The following is a 23,914-nucleotide window of genomic DNA, read 5'->3' on the forward strand; positions in this document are numbered from 1 at the left end:
CTTGACAAAGCATCTTTCACTTTGTTTATTTGCCAACACTATGATTAGCTACAAGTCCTTCTCCAACTACTCAAGCAACACATAGCATTAGCTCTGCAACTTACAGCCATTTCTCAGTGCTAATGACAAATTTAATATTCATATCAGAAATGGTCTGGGCGGGGAGGAGGGGAAACAAGTAAATCTGCCACAAAAATTCAATTTTAAATTGGTACTTATACCTTCATAAGTTGACTTACCTTGAAGAAATCTTCATCGATCTACAATGCAAGTAACTTACTGTAACTGACTGCATGAAAACATCACTGTATTCATGATAGACTACTATAAAATGAAGGTTTTTTTGAATTAAATGTTGCACAATTCAGATAATTGTGTATAAAGGTCATTGTTACAGGGAACATCCATTTCATTACAATGTTTAATACTGTGGACTGTACTGCCACTTTATGTCATCACTTGTATATTTAAGGAAGAAAGCAAAATGCTATGTAAGAGCAACATTGCGATGTTCTACAATGCCATAGGTTTAATTGCAGACCTTTGCATGTTAAAGCATCTCCATACGTGTAACTAAGCTTGCTATTCTTAAACTATTGCACAGTATATTTTATTGTGGAACAATGAACTTTATTAAACAATAAAAAATATACACCAGGGAAAATATTTTGTTTATTTTTTATATTTTCAAAATGTGTTCTTTTCATTTGTTTGTCGAACCCATCTTTCAAAATATTAAAAGGGCACTTGCTGCTACAGTAAAATTGTGGACCAATTGTAGCTGGAGAAATGAAAATTGGATGTTTTCTTTGTTTTACATACAGGTGTTTTACTATAGGAATGAAAATTAATTGGTTCTTTCTGACTTGTCTACTCCATATAGTTCTGACAGTTTTTTGAACTGAGGTCCCCAGTCTCCAATATAAGTATAGTCCTGTTCTGAGTGTGTTGTGACTGAATCCAGTGAACTTATTGATCCAGCTATGGAGCCATGACCTTCGTATGCATATGTTTGCAGAGAGTCATAGGGAGGAACACTTTGATCCAGATCAGCTTCCTGCAGTTTTTCGGTAATAAACTCATGAATATCAGGCCCGTTGGGGGCTGATGGGGGTCTCTGTCTGGGCACAGATTGAACATCTGGTCTAACGTCTCGCCGATATCGTACTTCCTCAGCAACAGCGGGGTTCCTCAGAGCCGAGATGTCAAATGCCTCTGTGTCCTCCTCTCCTCCTCCCTCATCATCATAGGTCACCACGTTCTCTCGGATATCTTCCTCTGAAATGATGAGAGGCTCTTTTTTACTCCTCTTCAGCGTGATGAACAGAACGATTATTGCTGCCAAGAAAAAGACAGGTGGTGTATTGAGAAATGCAATTTGGGGGTTCCTTCATTTCACTGAAAAGTGTTTAGCAAATGCATGGTCTGAGATTCCACAACACCAAGTTATAATCCAACAGGTTTATGTGGAAGCACTAGCTTTCGGAGTGCTGCTTCTTCATCAGGTGGTTGTGGAGTATATTGTCAACCACCTGATGAAGGAGCAGCACTTCGAAAGCTAGCGCTTCCAATTAAACCTGTTGGACTATAACCTGGTGTTGAGTGATTTTTAACTTTGTACATCCCAGTCCAACATCAGTGTCTGTAAATCCTGACTGTCTGTGATAATCATGTTACATGTTTTGTTCTGCTGAAATTATTAGAAAGATAAGTCTCAATTTCTGCTTCACATAACAAAGTTATCCCACAAATGGAGCATGAAATTCAGGAACTGGTGAATATATTTCAACTTTAAGAACACTGGCTGTGTGGATACCTGTCAGACATTAAAGGAATAGTGCAGCAGGATAGAGGGGTCAAAGTGGAAATAGGATAGAGAATCGAAGTGACACATGCCCAGAGGCTTGTGGATTGAAGGGAGGTGCTCTGTAAAGCAGTCACCCCATTTGCTTAGTTTCGTGGACGAGACAATGTGACAATCAGTGACTATAGTCCACTGAATTGAAGATAATACCATGTGAATCATTATTTCATTTGCAAGCATGTTTGGGGTTTGAGTAGGTTAAAGGGCAGGTGTTATCTTTCCAGAGCTTTCATGGGAAGGACAGACTGTTGTGGGGGGCTCTTAATGAGGAAGCAGGGTGTCACAGGGGGAAAGGTGCATTTGCAATGTCAGAAGCAGAAGGCATGGTAAGTTGAGTTTGTTGTTGGCATAATGCAGGAGGCTGTACAAATAAAAAGTGTTGCTACAGGAACAGACAGTGAATTTTCAGGTATACCTACCTGAGATTCAAAACAAAAAAATCCATCAAATCCTCATCAATGAGTTGCTTTATGCCAATGAACCTGCATTAGTATGTCATACAAATGGATATTCAGCCCCTCAGGTCTATACAAGCATTCAATAAGATCATGCCTGACCTGATTTAAACATCAAACCCACATTCTTGCCTCCTCCTGATAATCTTTAACACCCTTGCTTTACAAGAATCTAGATGTCTTAAAGCATGTTCCTCGTCCCTTGCTTCCACTACCTTCAAAAAATTCCAAAAACTTACAACCCTCTGAAAGAGTAAAAACTGTCTGTTTTAAATGGACAATCACTGATTTTTAAACAAAGATCACTAGTTCTTAATTCTCCTACAAGAGGAAACCGCCTCCAGATCGACCTTGTCAAGAGCCCTCAGTATCTTGTACATTTCAATCAAGTCACCTCCAACAGATACAAACCCAGTCTGTCCAATCTTTCTCCATAAGAAAATATGCCCATGCCAGGAGGAGAGGAGGACAGCGAGGTAGAGAATTAAAATGACACGAAGAAGGTCAAAGTTGGTCACTCTCCAAACACACTGAAATATTTACTGGATCTACAAAAGAAAAATACCTCTGTTGCTGGGAATCTAAAATAACAACAATAAAAACTGAAAATACCCAACAAGTCAGGCAGCACCAAAGTGTTAAAGTTTTAGATCAATGACCTTTCACCCAGATGACCATCACAGATGATCATCACAGTCATCAGTTTCTGGTCAGGTTTATGTTCCTATTTATTGACCAAATGATTTTCCAGTAACTGGTTACAAATTATTAATTCATTAATGATTAAATGTGGATGTCTGTAAGTGTCTTTAACACAAATCATACCTTCATAATGATCATATCAAAATAAAATTGAACTAAAGACCTTCTTGAGGTTTAAGATAAAATGTGGTTGAATAGCAGGGGCCCTCTTCCTGGCTAATGTGCCCAGATACAAGATAAATCTTTCAAATCCAACTCCACTGGGCAAGACTCATCATTCTGACACCAGCTTCCTGAAACATGTGTTCTACTTGCAACATGGCTGCAGATAGTTTCAGGATCTTTTCAAGTCCCAGACTTGTGACTCACCAAAATGGAGCAGGTTAATTTGGAAAGATACTGTCTACATTCTGATATTTCATCAGGAAAACACAAAGGTCAACCCAATGGAAACCTCCAAACACCCCCATCTCTCCCAGTCTCAAGCAGCACCTGTCCCAGATATGGCCGAGACTGCAGATTGCACACTGAATGTATCAGTCATTTAGGCACCGAACAAACTGCAACAAAAGCAAATGACTCTCATTCCTGAGGAACTGTTAAAGAATGTAAATGTATTTTATTGATTGTAACAAATTCCTGCAGTCGCTTCAAACTAATAATCTCATTTCAGGATTCAAAACATTAATTTGCCAAATAAACATTTAAATCAAATTACTGTATTCAAATTACTTCCACATGTCCACTCATTTCAATCACATTAAATAAACAGGAATGTCCTGGAGAAAAAATAGGCACTTTATTATCAATATCTCAGGAATAAGTTCAGTAATTGCATGTTTCGGATGCCTTCTCTTAAATTAATTTTCGTTGAAAGAAAAGAGATTTCTAAATGATTTGTTTCATTCCTGTTCAAAAAGAGAGAAAATAGACTAACCACATACACATCTAGATTCAGAAAATACATGAATTATTAATACAACTGCATAGGTAAATTCCCCAAAGTGTCTTTCTGCCAATTGGTTCTTAAGTCTTGTGTTGTGAGCTATAAAGCTATGATAATGTTCTCCCTCCAGAGCTAGCTGTGAGATACATTGGTTTCTCTCCAATACATGGATCTAACATCATTGGAAATCCTTTTTATGATGTTCCAATGATTCAAGAAGTAATTTCCTACCAGGCACCAGGTAATTGATCATAAGCAGCACAGTTATCTCATATGATCAGGCAATTGGAGGTAAATGGTCATTTATTAGTGTTTGGTTTCAAGGGCTGGTGCCTACAATGTTCAACAGAGGAAATCCCCATCTTTGTGGGTACTCCAGAAATAAATCTGATGAGGTAAGACAGGATCCAGATCAGCTAACGACTGAATTAGTGGTAGTAAAACAGTATCTTATTTCAAACACCTGCCAGTAATATCACAGATACAGCTTCCAATTATATAAGTCACAAGCAGGGGATATAGGACATCTGTTTAAAACAAATAAAAAATAGACTTTACATATAATGTTTATGGTGTGATTTTCACCGTGTGCCTCTAAATCAGGCTTAACATGATTTTCTATTAATGATATGGCTCAGTGGTTCAAAATGAACAGTGCACGATTGCATAATAAATGACAAATGAATATTTAAGTTTACACTTAGAAGGAGAATGTTTGAAAATTCCAATTCTTCAAATAAAAATTCAACTTTCAGTAGGACCACTGTGTAGCCTGAGAAGAATCAATTTTTTCCCAAGGCAATATTAAATACATGATCAGCCAAACTATCTTATGCACACTAAAGGGTAATGATACAGCTGGGAGTCTAGTTTGATACCACTCATGTAATCTTTGGCAACAGGAATTAGAATTTCTTTTGCCTAAATACATCAGCCAACACCCATTACTATCAATTCCATTTGTTTCTCAGACAGCATCAAAGTAAAATTTGTTCATGTGATGTGGATGTCATTGGTAGGACCAGCTTTTATTGCCCTTGAGAAGATGACAGAGAGTTGCCATCATGGATTACTGCAGTCTGTGTGGTTTAAGGACACCCACAGTGTTGTTAGGGCCAGAAATTCCAGGATTCTGAGCCAGCAACTGCAAAGTGACAATTCCAAGTCAGGATGGTGCTGGCTTGCAGGGAAAATTCCCTGTGGTGGTGTATCTGCCAGCCTTATCCTTCGAGATGGGGAAGATTATGAAGTTTCGAAGGTGATGTCAAAAGAACCTTGGTGTGCTGCCAAAGTGCAGTTTCTAGCTGGTAATCACTGCTGTCATTGAGCATCAGTGTTGGCAGAATCCATTATGGAAGGTGGTGGATGTGGTGCCAATCAAGTGGGCTGCTTTGCTCTGGATAATGTCAAGTTTCTGGAGTGTTGTTAGAGCTGCATCCATTCAAGCAAGTGCAGAGTATTTCAATACACTCCTGACTTGTGCCTTGAAGATGATGGACAGGCTTTGTGGAGTCAGGAGGTGAGTTACTTATTGCTGTATTCTGAGCCTCTGACCTGCCCTTGTAGACAATGCATTCATATACTTAGCCGAGTTCAGTTCCTGGTCAATGGTAAGCCGCAGGAGGTTAATATGTTAATAGTGGGGTGTGTGTGTGTGTGTGTGTGTTTGTGGGGGGGGGGGGGGGGGGGGGGGAAGTAATGCCATTGAACATCAAGAGACCAATGGCTTTTTTTCTTGCCATTTGGAAATGGCCTTTGCCTAGCAAATTTGTGTGATGCAAATGTTATTTGCTGTTCATCAGGCCAAGCCTGGATATTGTCCAGATCTTGCTGCATTTGGACATGATCTGCATCAGCATCTGAGGGGTCATGAATGGAGCTGAACATTGTGCAATCATTAGTGAACTTCCAATGGTCAGGCTTTATGATGGAGGGAAAGTCAATGATGACCCAGCTGAAAATGGTCTGGCCTAGAACATTCCCCTGAAGAATTCCTGTAGAGATATCCTGGAGCAGTTTTTTTCCTAATTCCCAATGACTCCAGTTTTGCTAAGGATGGTCACTCTTCCCTTACAGTTTAGTGTTTTTGTCAGTATTTGTACTGAGGCTGTAAGGAGGTCAGTGTGATTTGGACTCCTCACAACTCTGGCATTGTTTTAGATTCTTGGACATTTTGTTCACCTTCTGACCCATGTCCTCTGCAGGCCAAAGACAAAATGCTGCCAGCTCTGTTACTTCATTGCAACCTACCACAACCAAACTGCAAACTCTCCCCCATCTTCGTCTTAGCTGTGTACTCTGCTATTCACCTGATAGGATAATCGGCCTCCCATATTCCACAAAACACCCCCTGCTTAAACTCCACCATAACATCAGCCTTGATAATATTAACAAAGCTTGGTTTTTGAGTCATAGTGACATTGAGGTTCAGTTACACAGCCCTCCTGATGATGCTCATCTCTGGCCCAGTTCACTGTCATGTTGGAACTCTCGTGCTTGTCATTCCAGCAGCAGCCACTGTCTTTGGTGGCACTGCTGAGCACAGGAGCTTTGGGTCTCTCATTGGCTCTTGGTAAATGAGACTCTTGCCCAGAGGGTCTCAATTACAGGGCTAGGTTGTGATGGCCTGATTGGCTTGTGTCTTGATGGACCTTCTCTGAAGCAGTGTGATACGTATGTCTCTCCAGCCAGCCAACGGGAACCTGATACTGCAACAATACTTCACCCTTAGTCTCAGACAATAGAGAGGAAAGCCATTTGGCCCATCTAACCCATGTTGGTAACTCTGCACAGCAATCAATACTGTTCTATTCTCCTTGATAACTGCTATTTCTAGGATCTTTCTAATCATAACATATGATAACAGAAGAAAGACAGCACTTCAAAGATAATTAATTGGATTCAAACTAATCAGGGAGGTTTTGAGAGATCTGATTTATAAATGCTAATTTTTTCTTTATAAGCTGAATTTATTAGCGATTTTCATCTGATATCAGAAAGCTTGTTTTCACACCCCTTCATAGCTGTGCCCTTTAACACTATTCCCAAATTTGAGTTGTAGCCTTTCAGAACAGGAACCTAACAAAAATTCAGGAATGTCTATGCATTTGATTTGTAAAATAGACCCATTCTACTTGATTTTGAGTAAACCAAAATGAGCAAAGATGTTTCACTGAAGCAATGTTCATCTAAAATTGCAGAGAAGAAAATAAGCTGTGCAAATCCTGAGGGCACCATTTCAGCAAAGACAATCTGAATGGATTACAAGCTTTATTAGCTTCATTTTTCTTTACTATGAGTTTATTGAGAACTGAAACCTCCTCTATTCTGCATTGAAGAAAAAAAGCTGGCAATGGTTCAAGGTGATGGGCCATTTCTTCAGATGATTCACTGCATTGGAAGAGGGTGTGAAGTGGAATCTTCTGGAAATCAGAACCTGCTAGAAGGAAGTGCACTCCAGTGTCCATTCCTCTTGGATGCTTGTGATTTTGGGTGTGAGCTGAACTGATTGACCCCTGGAGGGCGTGCCAGGTGTGTAAGATTTTTCCAGAGAAGAATGGGACAAATTAGAAAAGGTGCAGTGACACTCTCAGCTGAAGATGGTTGGGCCTGGAGCTGAGATGACTCACCTTTAACAACCACAACCATCTTCCTATGTTCCAGGTATGAACCCAATTAGTAGAGAGTTTGTCCCCTGATTCCCATTGATTCCAGTTTTGCTACAGCTCCTTGATGCCAAACTCAGTCGAATGTAGCCTTGATGTCAAGAGCTGTCACTCTCACCTCCCCCCTGGAATTCAGCCCTTTTGTCCATGTTTGGACCAAGGTCAGGAGCTGAGTGGTCCTGGCAGAACCCAAACTGGGCACCACTGAGCAGGTTATTGCTGAGCAGGTTTTGCTGGATAGCACTGTTGATGATAGAGTAGACTGATGGGCCAGTAATTGACCTGGGTGGATTTATCTTGATTTTTATGTACGGGACATATCTGAGCAATCTTCCACAATTTCAGGTAGATGCCAGTGTTGTAACTGTACTGGAACAGCTTGCCGAGGAGAGAAGCAAGTTCTGGAGCACAGATCTTCAGTACTATTGCCAGAATGTTGTTAGGGCTCATAGCCTTTGCAGCATCCAGTGTTTCTTGATTGTGAATTGAATTGATTGAAGACTTTATCTGTCATGCTGTGGACCTCCAGAGGAGGTCAAAATGGATCATCCACTCAGCATTTCTTGCTGAAGATTGCTGCAAGTACTACAGCCTTAACTTTTTGCACCAACATGCTGGGCTCTTCCTTCACTGAAGATGGGGATATTTGTGGAACCTCATTCTCCAGTGAGTTGTTTAAGCATCATTCACAGCTGGATGTGGCAGGACTGCAGAGCTTAGATCTGACCTGTTGGTTGTGGGATCGCTCAGCTCTGTCTATCAATTGCTGCTTTGACATGCAAGTAGTCCTATTCGATAGTAGCTTCACCAGGGTTTACACTTCATCTTCAGCCATGTCAGTGCTGCTCCTGGCTTGCCCTCCTGCGCTCTTCATTGGATCTGAATTGAATTAACAAATCTAGTCTTGGTGAGGGTGTCACTGTAAGCACCATCTTCCAAACCTAAGATCATCAGAAGGACAAGAGCAGCTTGTGTTTGGGAAGACCATCGCCTTCGAGTTCCCCTCCAAGCCACTCATTATCCTGACTTCTGACTATAGTGGCATTCATTCACTCTCACTGGCTCAAAGTTCTGGAGCTCCATAACAGGAATGTGGGTACACTTACATGAAACAGACTGCAATGGTTCAAAAAAGGCACCTTGCCATCATCTTCTCAAGGTAATTAGTTATGTTGGGAATTAAATATTTCCCTCGTCACTGAAGCTCGCACCACATAAATGATAGCTCTCAGGCTTATATCAACAGTGTGAAATAGCAAGCATTGATTTATTTTCAAATTTAAAACCACTGTCAGACAAAAATTATGAGGCCAGGTATCTTAAATAAGTTAGACACTGGACGTTTCCGATGACAGCCTGAGCTTTCCAATGACCTTGATATTTCCAATGAGTTTACACTCACACATGTTGAGTTAGAATAATCACAAAGGGCATCTAACCCTGTCCCAAAGGTCACCTTGCCTCTCCCAAATTGCAACTGTCTCCTAAAGGTGTCTCTTGAACTTTTTGAAAGAACACTGTATTTGTCTAAAGAACTCTGTCAGCTCTAGACCTGCTCTCAAAAACCTGCAAGACACACTTTGTACATTTCACCTTCAAATTGTATTTAACTGAAGGCACTTGGTCTTTCACTATTTAGTTTCCTCCATGAAATACAGATATCTAAGAGTAAAATCTCCCCCATGTTCCCCATCAATAAAGCATGGAGAATGAGGAAGGGAGAGAGAGCATAATGTTCCCATTCAGGGCTGCAGCCAGAGACCCTTGTCAGTCTTCACAAATTTCAGGTTGGATGAATAGGAAGGGTTTGGAGGGATATGGGCCCGTTGCTGGCAGGTGGGACTAGATTGGGTTGGGATATCTGGTCGGCATGGATGGGTTGGACCGAAGGATCTGTTTCCACGCTGTACATCTCTATGATTCTATGACTCTAAGGACAACATTTTATTTCATCACCTTGGATTTGGCAAAGGCCTTGACTCAGTCTGAACAGGAAAGTAAATTAACCTACGCCTCAACTCAGACCTAAGTACAATCTCATCAACAACTATTAATTATCAATGTGCTGCTTGCTCCAAGTAAATGATTGCCTCACTGAACAGACCAATTCTGTAACTACTCAAAAATAAATTAAACATTATCCACCCTATCATCTACCAAACATCATGAATCAGTTGAAGACTGCGATGATAGCTCTAAATTACTGAAAGTTTCTTCCAACACAATTAGCACATACATAAAACTAAACAGTTCTGCTCTCCTTCCACCAGTATGCATCAGATCGTTATATTCAAATGACAAGGGATATGGAAACTTTTCAGGTGAGAGGTGAAAGTTTTAGAAAGGTCGTGAGGGACAATGTTTTTTACACAGAGAGTGGTTCATCTGTGGACTGAACTGCCAGAGAAAGTGGTAGATGCAGGTAAAATTACAATGGTTAAACAAGATTTGGATAAGTACATGAATAGGAAAGGTTTGGAGGATTATGGGTCTAATGCAGGCAAATGGGACTAGTTTAGTTTGAGTTATCTTGAAATAGTTGGACCAAAGGGTCTGTTTCTATGCTGTATGACTCTAAGACTCTAATCGACTTACCCAGTAGGATGACAATGCACAGTAAAATAGCTATTAATGCCCCAGTGCTCAAACCAGCCGCAGAAAGATATGCTTCAGCACTGCATGTTCGAACCTTGCCATTTCTCTCACAGGCGCACACTCTGATCGTGAGAGTACCAGTGCTGCTCAGAATGGGATTTCCACTGTCAGAAACCACAATTGGAAGTTGGTAGACCTGTTGGAGATGTCTGCTGAATTTTCTTCGTCGTATCAGAATACTAGCTGTACTGTCTACAACAAGAAACACAGTTCAATTGATGAAATAGGAGGCAAAACATTAAAGATAGACACCACAAAAAGACATTTTTAAATGATTGGAATCCCTATGGTATGGAAACAGGCCCTTCAGCCCAGCAAGTCCACACCGAACCTCCGAAGAGTAACCCATCCATTCCTCTACATTTGCACCTGACTAATGCCCCTAACTTACACATCCCTGAGCACTATGGGCAACTTAGCATGGCCAATTCACCTGACCTGCACATCTTTGGATTGTGGGAGGAAACCGGAGCACCCAGAGGAAACCCAAGCAGACAGCAAGGAGAATGTGCAAACTTAGACAGTCGCCCGAGGCTGGAATCGAACTTAGGTCCCTGGCGCATTGAGGCAGCAGTGCTAACCACTGTGCCACCCCCATTTATTGGGGATTAGCTTAGAACACACATGGGGCAACATTATTTTTTTTGAAAAGCTGGCAGAGGTTGGTACAAGAATTTTAAATGATTGTGAGATATAACAAAAATAAGAGATAAAATGGTGCACAGCATGGTCAAATACTTCACAACTGAAATTCAATGGAACAAAGTGTGAGTTGTTTCATTCAGGGGAGTGGAATGAGCCAATCATTTAAGCACTGGATGATCAGAACCTAAATGGTGGAGAGGGACAAATAAAACTAGGGAATATAGATACTTCAATGATCAAAAATAGTGACAATGTTTGATAAGGTCATTAACAAACAAAAGCACTGACATTCATTTAGTGCATAGAATCCCTATAGTACATTAGCAGCCCATTCAGTCCATCAAGTCCAAACTGAGCCTCTGAAGACCATCCCACCCAGACCCTACCCTATATTTCCCATAGCTAATCCACCTAGTTTACACATCTGTGGAATCTATGGGCAACTTAGCATGGCCAATCCACCTAACCTGCACATCTTAGGACTGAGGGAAGAAACCGGAGCACCAGGAGGCATCACACAGACATGGGGAGAATGTGTAAACTCCACACAGGCAGTTGCCTGAGGGTGGAATTAAACCTGGATCCCTGGCACTGTGAGAGCACAGTGCTAACCGCTGAGACATGCCGTCCCTCTGCACAGAAACAGGATACATTGGCCAGGATAAAACGTTAAATGTTTATAAAACTGTGATGTGATTACAGCTGGAGTACAGTATGATGCAGTGTGAGGATGTGTGATAATGTCCAATGCTGTGTGATACTGTCCGACACTGAGATACATGACATAGTACGATGTGAGGATGTGAAGTTCTGGTCTTCATTCCAAAAGCAAGGTATTGAAGCACTGGAGATAGTGCAACAAAACCAAAGAAAATCTCCATTCTGGATATTAGTCCATAAATCTTCTCTGAACTGCCTCCAGTATATTTATACACTTGTTTCAGTAAAGTGACCAATACTGCACACAGTACTCCAAATGTGCTCCCCACCTCGCCTCCTGTATAACTGACGCATAATCTCACTATTTTTGTAATGAATTCCCCTCACAAGAAGTGATAACATTTTATTGTTTGCTTCCCTCTTACTTGCTGTCCCTGCAGACAAACCTTCTGTGATTCATGCACTAGGACACCCAGATCCTTCTACATCTCAGAGCTCTGCAACTTCTCACCATTAGATAGTCTGCTTCATTTTAATCTTCCTGTTGAAATGAACAATTTTATATTTTCTCACATATATTTCATTTGCCAAATCTTTGCCCAATCACTTAAACTATTTTTATTTGTATCATCTGCAATGTTATGGTTGTGGTAGAGTGCTGCTACCAATCCTTCTTTCTCTCCTGAGTCTAAGGTCTATGTAGCAGTAACAAAGCATAAACCATGATTCAAATCTAAATTATAAAAGGCATTTGTCTTCCACAAAATGATGTAATTGTTGTGTAATAGCAATAGATACAAGTTACTTTGATGAGTTAGGCATCATTAATGCTAATCTGGAACAGGAATGACACATCTGTCTCCATTATGAGCTCCTGTTTGACTGCTCTATTCTCCAGCCAAAAACTGTGAGCCTAATTTCGTCTCCAACATGAACCCTTTCAAACTATTACCTTACACAACCATAATGGAAACATCAACCATGAGATTCTTGATCCAGTTATTGTGGAACAACAGCTCATTTTGCTTGTTAATTCCTATCCTCAACCATCTTGGATGGCATGCTAACAATGTTTGTGATGGGATTGGGCACAACACACACATTGGCTGGACACAATCCACTATTCTGAAGCCTGGCTTCTGCTCCTGAATCCAAACTTTCTGATACAAAGGTGAGAGAGAAGGGAGATGAGCCCTGAGCCACTGTTCCTACCATCTGTACATACACCTATGAGTGGACATCAACCCAATGATTTGAGAGCAAATTCCAACCTCCACTTCCCAGGGCTGTCTGAAGTGGAAATGGTCATGACTGCCACTGGGTCACAGGCATCAATGTTACAGATGTGTCAAAAGTTCACTCCCATACAATTCACAATAATCTCATGGGATGCAATTTTATGAAATTAAGTTTGTTGACGATCTTAACAAGGATGCTTCCCCATAACTGCATTCTCCCTCTTCTGTTGGAAGGCCATCAGAGTGAAGAAGGGCTTATGCCCGAAACGTCGATTCTCCTGTTCCTTGGATGCTGCATGACCTGCTGCGCTTTTCCAGCAACACATTTTCAGAATCAAAGTGAAATGTCTATTTATCTCTGAGCAGATGCTGTCAGATCCACAGATTCCAGCAACTTCTGATTTTATATCAAGTTTCCAGCATCACAATTATTGCTTTTCTGTTCTCTGTCTACTTACTATATTTTGATATGAATTTCCACAGCATTAATTTGATCTCTCACTAAAATTACAACCAGAAATGTGAGCAACCCCACAGAGAGATTCTGGATAAGGATAACCTGATAATAACTTGGATCTGGTTAGATTTTGTGAGTTAAGGCAATAGCTGGGAAACAATCGCAATGTGTGCATTGCAATCCTTGCTCAACTTTATCGATTGAGTAGGGAACAGTAGGAATTGCTGTAGAAACTGGTCAATAAATCTTCTTCTGCCTCTAATACCTATCATCAACAGTTTATTGCATTCATCCAAGAGAGAAGATTTTACTGCTGTTGTTAAAAGGTTATTCTGTTCCTGCCTTATTACCTATTACCCCCTCCAGAGTATCACCCAAATGTGCTCCTTGCCTGCACATACACTCACCCACATACACTCACCCACATACACTCACCCACATACACTCACCCACATACACTCACCCACATACACTCACCCACATACACTCACCCACATACACTCACCCACATGCCACTATAATCTCTAGAATTAATCATTTCAATGCACTCATGACTGGTGACTATATTCTATCCTCCATAAACGTGAGGTTATCAAATCTCTGCTCTCTGTGTCATAACTCACACTACGTTCCATTCTCCCATCACTTTCGTGTTCACTGGCTGAGACAAGCTGCTGATTGTGCATTGTGTCAATTTTTAAATTTTCATACATGTGGTCAAATCTCTCCTTGGCCTTATGCCTCTCTATCTCGGCAATGTCCTCCAAATCCACAACCTTATGAAATCGCTGCACGACTCTTACTCTGGCCTCTTGAGCAACCCACTCGAATCACTCCATCATTAATGACCGTATCTTCAGCCTTAGCTCTGTTTCTCTTCCTTCCCTAAAGACACACCTTACAAACCCCCTTGTTATTGAGGTATTGGCCATGGTCCTGACTATTACCACAAGATGTTCAGTATCTAATTTTGACTGATGATGCCTGTGATGCAGCCAGGGACTGCATTACCATGTCCTAGAAGCTATATGAATACAACCTGTTAGAGAATGTGGTGGTAAGCGTGGATAAGTGGAAAGGATCCCAAACACCATCAGGCATTTTTGATGTGCACACATGTCATTAGACCTTGCATATTTCAAAAAGCAATACTGTTTTTGTACGGTTTACCACACTGAAATATCTTCCATCTTGGGCACTATGCAGGAAAATTAGCCAAATCAGTTCAATCTTAATGAGCAATGTTAATGGGCAAGATTAGAGTGGTGCTGGAAAAGCACAGCAGGTCAGGCAGCATCCATGGTGGGCTAAAAGTCTAATTCTTGAGCTGTACATTTCTATGTTCTATTACAGAACAGAGTGGGCTCGAGGGGCCAAACAACCTTCTCTTGTTTCTATTTCCCATTGCCTTATGTACAAGTTGACAACAAGCTCCACAATTATATATTTCTGCCTGTGGCTTAGATAAAGTGTATCCTCCATGTATCACTCTGTTATTTCCTACTTAAACAAAAAACATCCCTTTAAAGGCAGTAATGTTTAGAATTGGAGCATGAGAAAAATAGATAAATGGCTTTAATATTATTCACACATATAACAAGATTCTTAGCCCAAGGAGCTTTTAAGTACATTTCTGTAAACAAATATCATTGCATGTTTAATAAAAACAGGAAGTACTAGAAATACTCAGCAGATCTTACTTCATCTGTAGAGAGTTAACCAGAACATACAGCATAGAAACTGAACTTTTTTGTTACTTTATATAACATTCTTTGTATCAAAGACATTATCATCTCAATTTGACTTGACTCTTCTTATTATTCTCATTTCAGTGGTGTGCCTGTGAGATAATGGAGCTAGGAGCATGATGGTGAATCTGAAATAAAATATATATATCTTGAAATTCACCTCTTAAAATGTAAAAATGCAGGTTTTATTGTGTTATTTGAAAGAGGAGGGGTTAATACACTTAAAAGAAATGATGAAACAACTCTGTTGAAAACATGGAAATTAAGCATTTTTGAGTTGTCATTTGTGACGACAAAGCATTAGTATTTTTGAAAAAAACATATTTTATCAAAGCATTTCATCTTGCACTCATCACAACAATTTGCAAGAAATACCAAAGGAAAAGGAAAACAACATTTGTACTGAATTAGAGGTCAGCCAGACCTTTGTTAATTTCTTTGGAAAATGGATTAACTAATCAGAGTCACTCTGCCGAATTTAAAATTTAAACAAAGCTTAGCAGTTAAACGTCAGTCAACAATAACTGGTACATTTTGCATGAAATGGTCTCTAACATTCAGACTCTACTTGTTGACCAATTATCACAGTCCCCTCATGGAGCACAAACGTTGATTTCTCCTTACTTTGGCATTTCTGATGAATAAGAAGTGATAAGTGAAAGATGAGAAGCTTTGACAAAATGTGCCTTTTTTTCAGCAATACCCAAATCTGAGTTAATAAACAAAGAGCCAGTTTTCAAGATATTTATGTTTGATGCTACATGGAACACTGGCATATGTCCTCATGGCTGAAGGGACAGGTGAAAGTGATGGTCAGTGAAAATTATGCTATGTGATTCCATCAGATGATTGGAGCCTAACCAACTGTGTGAAAATAAAGTAGATGAATTGGATGACTTCCAAAAAGAGTTTTAGTAGAGAATTATATCATTGAACCAGCTTCGTCATCACTGGTAAATCACAGACACACTGAATTAATTGGGGCATTCATTCATGAATTTGTCTACACAGCAGTGAAAACACTATTTCAACAATGAGGAGTTAACTAAAAATATGCTCATTTTCAAATTAATCGTTGCACTTGAAAATGCATTCAGGTTTTTTTTTTAATTTTAAGGACATGCATTTATTGATTTCTACATTCATTCCCTTATTAATGTATTTTTCAATTCAAGACCAGTTTATGAACTAATTGAAAATGTCAGAGCTTTGATTTTCAGCTCCTTTGACCCACATATCGGAATGTAATTTTCAGTTTGTCATGCTTTTAAGATGTCAGTCCCTGCTGTAAGAAGTTACTTAGCAACCAATGCAACCAATACATCAGCCGTACAGAAGGGGGGCTGCAGGTACCTGTAACCTGCTGCAGAAACTGTAGCATCAGCTAAAGGGAACAGCAGAAAGCCCCAAATTGGCACAAAGAGTCACTACAACATGGAGTTCATTGCTATAAAATACTGTTAAAGCATAAAATCTTGCAGAAGAGAATGAGATAATTGTTTAAATGGATAATGTTAAAGATAATGAATGAGCTAGAGAGTTTGACCTGGTGACTCATGGGTTTGATGGTCAAGCAGCTTGTTTCTGTCTTTATAATCTTTATCTTTCAAAATGATCGATAGTAACTTGGAAATGACTGAGTGGCAAATTGCTATACAATGTACAATGTATTTATGTCAAATTCCTCTTTTTACTAATTTACTAGACCTGGATGTCAGTCAATTATGATAAAATTGGGGGCCATAGGAACAGGAGTAGTCCATTCAGCCCCTTGAGCCTGATCCATCATCCAATGATCTGAAGCCTAACTCCATATGCCTGCCTTTGGCTCATATGCCTTTATATCTTTGCTGAACAAAAGTTTACCTCTCTCAGATTTAAAACTAACAACTGATCAAACTGTTTGTGGAAGTTCCAAACCTCTACCACCCTTTGTGTGTCGGGGATCTGGAGATTCCTTCTTTTGTGCTTTGAGTGTAGGTTTTCTGCAAGAATGTGAAAGAGATGCTAATGAATCAGCAACTCAGGATCAATCCCCATGCAGTGTAGCATTGGTTAAGTTTAAGGAGATAAAATTCAGATGGAGTGCAACTCCAGTTCATTATTCTCCATTTGTGCTTAGCCACCAAACCGAAACTCACTTTAAAATTTGCTAAAACCTATTCTTTTGGAAGAATGGAAAGGCCACCTTGGTATTTCCAAGTGTTATCCAATGATTTTGACTGTTCTTAATTAGCTCAAGATCTGCTGTTACAGATTATCATGTTGTTCACATGCTGAAATGAATCAGCATGGATGGTATATTTGTAAAATTATTTTGCTAGGTAAGTTTCTAAATCACTCAATTATAAGATATGGTGTTCAGAACAGAGAACGTAGAACATAGAAAAGTATATCACAGAACAGCCCTTTGGCCCACGACGTTGTGCCGAGCATTAATCCTAATGGAAAATAAAATAACCTAACCTACACATCCCTCAACTCACTGCTATCCATGTGCATGTCCAGCAGTCGCCTAAATGTCCCAAATGACTCTGCTTCCACCACCACCGCTGGCAACGCATTCCATGCATTCACAAGTCTCTGCATAAAGAACCTTCCTCTGACGTCCCCTTTATACATTTCTCCTAATATCTTAAAACTATGACCCCTCGTACCAATCAATCCTGCCCTGGGGAAAAGTTCCTGGTTATTGACTCTATCCATGCCTCTCATTACCTTGTATACCTCGATTAGGTCACCTCTCTTCCTCCTTCTCTCCAGCGAGAAAAGTCCAAGCTTAGTCACCTCTCTTCATAAGGCAACCCTCCAGTCCAGGCAGCATCCTGGTAAACCTTCTTTGCGCCCTCTCCAAAGCCTCTGTATCTTTCCTATAGTAGGGTAACCAGAACTGGACAATAATTCCAAGTGTGGTCTCACCAGGGGCTTGTAAAACTGTAGCAAAATCTCGAAGTTCTTAAACTTGATCCCCTGTTAATGAAAGCCAAAACACCATATGCTTTCTTAACAACCCTATCCACTTTGAGGGCTCTATGTACTTGAACACCAAGATCCCTCTGTTCCTCCACACTGCCAAAAATCCTGTCTTTAATCCTATATTCAGCATTCAAGTTTGACCTTCCAAAATGCATCACTTCACATTTATCCAGGTTGAATTCCATCTGCTATTTCTCAGACCAGCTCTGCATCCTGTCTATGTCATGCTGCAGCCTTCTGTAGCCCTCTATACTATCAATTCCGCCTCCAACCTTTGTATCATCGGCAAATTTACTAACCCACCCCTCAATCTCCTCATCCAGGTCATTTATAAAAACCACAAAGAGCAGAAGCCCAAGAACAGAACCCTGTGGGACCCCGCTCAACATTGACCTCCAGGCAGAATACTTTCCATTTACAACCATTTTGAGTGCGAGCAGCAGCTGAGTTTAAACGAACCCGGAAGGCTACAGCTAAGGTGAGACAGTTTATTTTAAAATTACTTACCGGTAGCGTGCAGCGGTGGGTTTTTTCTCTTCACAGAAAGAGCAGGAGCCGCAGGGGAAAGTGACGACGACCAGAGGGGCAGTCGGAAGCTGGTGTAGCGCAAGCTTACCTGGGTAGGTTTTTTTTTCCTATAAAAGCGCGCAGGAGAGGAACCCGAGGGACTACAGAGGTAGTGCCTCCCACCCGCCCTCCTCCTCTAACCTAATAATAAGACCCGTTGTGGTAAGTAGGTAAGTGCTGCATTTTGCTTGTTCTATTCTTTAGACCTAGTTTTTTTTTAAAAGGTTACTGTTAGAGGGATGGCAGTGAAGGCAGTGCAATGTTCCTCTTGCAACATGTTTGAGGTGAGGGATGCCATGGACGTCCCTGCTGATTACACTTGCAGGAAGTGCACCCATCTCCAGCTCCTCCAAGACCGTGTTAGGGAACTGGAGCTGGAGTTGGATGAACTTAGGATCATTCGGGAGGCAGAGGGGGTCATAGATCGGAGCTTTAGGGAAGTAGTAACTCCAAAGATTGCAGACAGATGGGTGACAGTGAGGGGGACTGGGAGGAAGCAGCTAGTGCTGGGACCCCCTGCGGCCGTTCCCCTCAAGAACAAGTATACCGTTTTGGATACTTGTGGGAGAGACGACTTACCAGGGGTAAGCAATGGGGTTCAGGCCTCTGGCACGGAGCCTGTCTCCGTTGCTCAGAAGGGAAGGGTAGAGAAGAGCAGAGCAATAGTTATTGGGGACTCGATAGTTCGGGGCACAGATAGGTGGTTCTGTGGGGGCGAGAGAGACTCACGTTTGGTATGTTGCCTCCCAGGTGCAAGGGTACGTGACGTCTCTGATCGTGTTTTCCGGGTCCTTAAGGGGGAGGGGGAGAGCCCGAAGTCGTGGTCCACATTGGCACCAATGACATAGGTAGGAGGAGGGCTGAGGATGTTAGGCAGGCTTTCAGGGAGCTAGGTTGGAAGCTCAGAGTTAGAACGAACAGAGTTGTTGTCTCTGGTTTGTTACCCGTGCCACGTGATAGAGATTCGAGGAATAGGGAAAGAGAACAGTTAAATGCGTGGCTACAGGGATGGTGCAGGAGGGAGGGATTCCGGTATCTGGATAACTGGGGTTCTTTCTGGGGAAGGTGGGACCTCTATAAACAGGATGGTCTACACCTGAACCTGAGGGGCACCAGTATCCTTGGGGGGAGGTTTGCTAGTGCTCTTGGGGGGGGTTTAAACTAACTCTGCAGGGCCATGGGAACCTAGGCTGTAGCTTCAGGGTGCAGGACCTGGAGTGTAGGGAGGTTAGGAACATGGCATCAATCTCAAAGGAGGGTGCCTGTAAACAGGAAAGTGTCTTGAAGTGTGTATACTTCAATGCAAGAAGTATACGAAATAAGGTAGGTGAACTTGCAGCGTGGGTTGGTACCTGGGATTTCGATGTTGTGGCTATTACGGAGACATGGGTAGAACAGGGACAGGATTGGCTGTTGCAGGTTCCAGGGTTTAAATGTTTTAGTAAGGTCAGAGGTGGGGATAAAAGAGGGGGAGGTGTGGTATTGCTTGTCAAAGATAGTATTACTGCGGTGGAAAGGACGATGGATGAAGACTCGACATCTGAGGTAGTTTGGGCTGAGGTTAGGAATAGGAAAGGGGAGGTCACCCTGTTAGGAGTTTTCTACAGGCCTCCTAATAGTCCTAGGGATGTAGAAGAAAGGATTGCGAGGATGATTCAGGAGAAGAGTGAAAGTAATAGGGTGGTTGTTATGGGGGACTTTAACTTTCCAGATATTGACTGGGAAAGCTATAGCTCAAGTTCGTTAGATGGGTCGGTGTTTGTCCAATGTGTGCAGGAGGGTTTCCTGACACAATATGTAGACAGGCCAACAAGAGGTGAGGCCATACTGGATTTGGTTCTGGGTAACGAACCAGGCCAGGTGTTAGAATTGGAGGTAGGTGAGCACTTTGGGGACAGTGACCACAATTCGGTGACTTTTACTCTAGTGATGGAGAGGGATAAGTGTGCACTGCAGGGCAAGAGTTATAGCTGGGCACAGGGAAATTATGATGCGGTGAGGCACGACTTAGGATGCGTGGCTTGGAAAAGTAGGCTTCAAGGCATGGGCACAATTGATATGTGGAGCTTATTCAAGGAGCAACTATTGAGTGTCATTGATAAGTATGTATCTGTCAGGCAGGGAGGAAAGGGTCGTGTGAGGGAGCCGTGGTTTAATAAGGAGTTGGAATCCCTTGTTAAATGGAAGAGGGCGGCCTATGTAAAGATGAGGCGTGAAGGTTCAATTGGGGCGATTGAGAGTTATAAGGTAGCCAGGAAGGATCTGAAGAGAGAACTAAGAGCAGCAAGGAGGGGACATGAAAAGTCCTTAGTTGGTAGCATTAGGGAAAACCCTAAGGCTTTCTATAGGTATGTCAGGAATAAAAGAATGACTAGGGTAGGAATAGGTCCAGTCAAGGATAGTAGTGGGAAGTTGCGTGTGGAGGCTGAAGAGATTGGGGAGACACTGAATGAATACTTTTCGTCAGTATTTACTCAGGAACAGGACATTGTTGCCGATGTGAATATTGAGTCACAATTAATTAGAATGGACGGCTTTGAGGTATATAGGGAAGAGGGGTTGGAAATTCTGGAAAGGGTGAAAATAGATAAGTCCCCTGGGCCTGATAGCATTTATCCTAGGATTCTCTGGGAAGCAAGGGAGGAGATTGCAGAGCCATTGGCCTTGATTTTTATGTCCTCGTTGTCTACAGGAATAGTGCCAGAAGACTGGAGGATAGAAAATGTGGTTCCCTTGGTCAAGAAGGGGAATAGGGATAACCCTAGTAACTATAGGCCGGTGAGTCTCACTTCTGTTGTGGGCAAAGTCTTAGAGAGAATTGTAAGGGATAGGATTTATGAACATCTGGTTAGGAATAATGTGATCAAGGATAGTCAGCATGGTTTTGTGAAGGGCAGGTCGTGCCTCACAAACCTTATTGAATTCTTTGAGAAGGTGACTAAGGAGGTGGATGAGGGGAAAGCAGTAGATGTGGTGTATATGGATTTTAGTAAGGCATTTGATAAGGTTCCCCATGGTAGGCTACTGCAAAACATACGGAGGTATGGCATTGAGGGTGAGTTGGAGGTTTGGATTAGGAATTGGCTGGCTGGAAGAAGACAGAGGGTAGTAGTTGATGGTAAAGGTTCGTCTTGGAGTGCCGTCACTAGCGGTGTTCCGCAAGGATCTGTTTTGGGACCATTGCTGTTTGTCATTTTTATAAATGACCTGGAGGAGGGGCTAGAAGGTTGGGTGAGCAAGTTTGCAGATGATACGAAAGTCAGTGGAGTTGTTGACAGTGAGGAAGGATGTGTCAGGTTACAGTGGGATATAGATAAGTTGCAGAGCTGGGCAGAAAGGTGGCAAATGGAGTTCAATGTAGGTAAGTATGAGGTGATTCACTTTGGTAAGAGTAACAAAAAGACGGGGTACTGGGCTAATGGTTGGATACTTGGTAGTGTGGATGAGCAGAGGGATCTTGGTGTCCATGTACACAGATCTCTGAAAGTTGCCACCCAGGTAAATAGTGCGGTAATGAAGGCATATGGCGTACTGGCTTTTATTGGTAGAGGAGTTGAGTTCCGGAGCTTGAGGTCATGATGCAGTTGTATAAGACTCTGGTGCGGCCGCATCTGGAATATTGTGTGCAGTTTTGGTCACCATACTATAGGAAGGATGTGGAGGCACTGGAACGGGTGCAGAGGAGGTTTACCAGGATGTTGCCTGGTATGGCAGGAAGATCGTATGAGGAAAGGCTGAGGCACTTGGGGCTGTTTTCATTGGAGAAAAGAAGGTTTAGGGGTGACTTGATAGAGGTGTACAAGATGATTAGGGGTTTAGATAGGGTTGACCATGAGAACCTTTTTCCACGTATGGAGTCAGCTATTACGAGGGGGCATAGCTTTAAATTAAGGGGTGGTAGGTATAGGACAGATGTTAGGGGTAGATTCTTTACTCAGCAAGTCGTGAGTTCATGGAATGCCCTGCCAGTAGCAGTGGTGGACTCTCCTTCTTTATGGGCATTTAAGCGGGCATTGGATAGGCATATGGGGGATAGTGGGCTAGTGTAGGTTCGGTAGGCTTGGATCAGCGCAACATCGAGGGCCAAAGGGCCTGTACTGCACTGTATTTTTCTATGTTCTATGTTCTATGTAACCACTCTCTGCCTTCTGTCAGCCAGCCAATTCTGAATCCAGACAGCCAAATCTCCCTGTATCCCATACCTCCTGACTTTATGAATGAGCCTACCATGGGGAACTTTATCAACTTTATCATTCCTGAAGAAGGGCCTGTGCCCGAAACGTCGAATCTCCTGTTCCCTGGATGCTGCCTGACCTGCTGTGCTGTTCCAGCAATAAAGTTTCAACTTTGATCTCCAGCATCTGCAGACCTCACTTTCTCCTCGAACTTTATCAACTGCCTTGCGGAAGTCCATATACACCACATCAACTGCTCGACCTTTGTCCATTTCTGAGCTCATTCAAGCAGGCCTGTAATCCTCTAAAACTGTGCTAGATCGTTGTTTCCTTCACCTTACGTAAGCTGCCTTCTTCCTTTTGACGAGAAGCTCCTCTGTTCTTGTCATCCAAGGTTCCTTAATCTTACCGCTTCTTGGCTGTCTCAGAGGAACAAATTTGTGCATCACTCGCAACAACTGCTCCTTAAATAGTCTCCATGTGTCTGCTGTGCCTATTCTGTGGAACAATTGCTCCCAGTCTGTGCTTCCCAACTCCTGTCTGATAGCATCATAGTTTCCTTTTCCCCAATTAAATATCTTCCCTCGGTAACTGCTCCTTTCCCTCTCCAAAGCTGTGGTAAATGTGAGGCAGTTGAGGTCACTATCACCAAAGTGTTCTTCCACCGTGAGATCTGTTTTTTTAAATATTTTGGTTTTCCAATTTCTTATGTCGGTAAATCTCAATAGCAGCCAATGAATATCGTCTGATATTGACTGTATTTACTAAGTCAGCTTAATTTATTCTTAAGATGGAAAATGATTCTCTCACTTTGAACAATTGTTTATCTTTGATGTGAATTGACAGTGAAGATTGTGGAGACTCAAGTCACTTTGAAATTTTCTAATCTCTGACTAGAAACAGCAAAAATAGCACAAACTAACATGGTGCCCAGGTTAAATGGATTACTTTCTGACTTTTGGCATTACCTTCATTATCGTGCAGTGTAAAATTCGGATTTGGTGGAAGTTCCTGTACTAAGGAAAAGGAAAATCCTGGTCCATTGGCGAAATCATCCTTGTCCAGAGCATGTACAGTCTGAATCATCTGAACAAAATCAAACAAATTCGCTGAGTCTGGATGAACACTTCATACAACCATACATGGGTTGAAAAAATCCTT

General features: G+C 41.7%; 1 protein-coding gene across 8 annotated transcripts in view; it reads right to left on the reverse strand.

Annotated features, from left to right (window-relative positions):
- Window positions 1-461: 461 nt before the first annotated feature.
- LOC122564564 (cadherin-18-like) overlaps window positions 462-23,914 on the reverse strand; it is a 760,480-nt gene continuing 737,027 nt past the window's right edge. For 7 of the 8 annotated variants that reach the window (XM_087978470.1, XM_043719646.2, XM_087978469.1 and 4 more), the window contains 3 exons: window positions 23,722-23,839; window positions 10,228-10,479; window positions 462-1,338 (listed from right to left, as the gene is read on the reverse strand). In XM_087978470.1, the coding sequence (XP_087834596.1) occupies window positions 848-1,338; window positions 10,228-10,479; window positions 23,722-23,839 (861 nt within the window). In that variant the 3' untranslated portion in view covers window positions 462-847. The remainder of the gene's footprint in view (window positions 1,339-10,227; window positions 10,480-23,721; window positions 23,840-23,914) is intronic. The other variant, XM_043719650.2, reaches the window with a different exon arrangement.

Source organism: Chiloscyllium plagiosum, unplaced genomic scaffold (genome assembly GCF_037043375.1).
Source record: "Chiloscyllium plagiosum isolate Xiang-an unplaced genomic scaffold, Cpla_swu_hap1 HiC_scaffold_34, whole genome shotgun sequence".
In the NCBI taxonomy this organism is placed as follows: Eukaryota; Metazoa; Chordata; class Chondrichthyes; order Orectolobiformes; family Hemiscylliidae; genus Chiloscyllium; species Chiloscyllium plagiosum.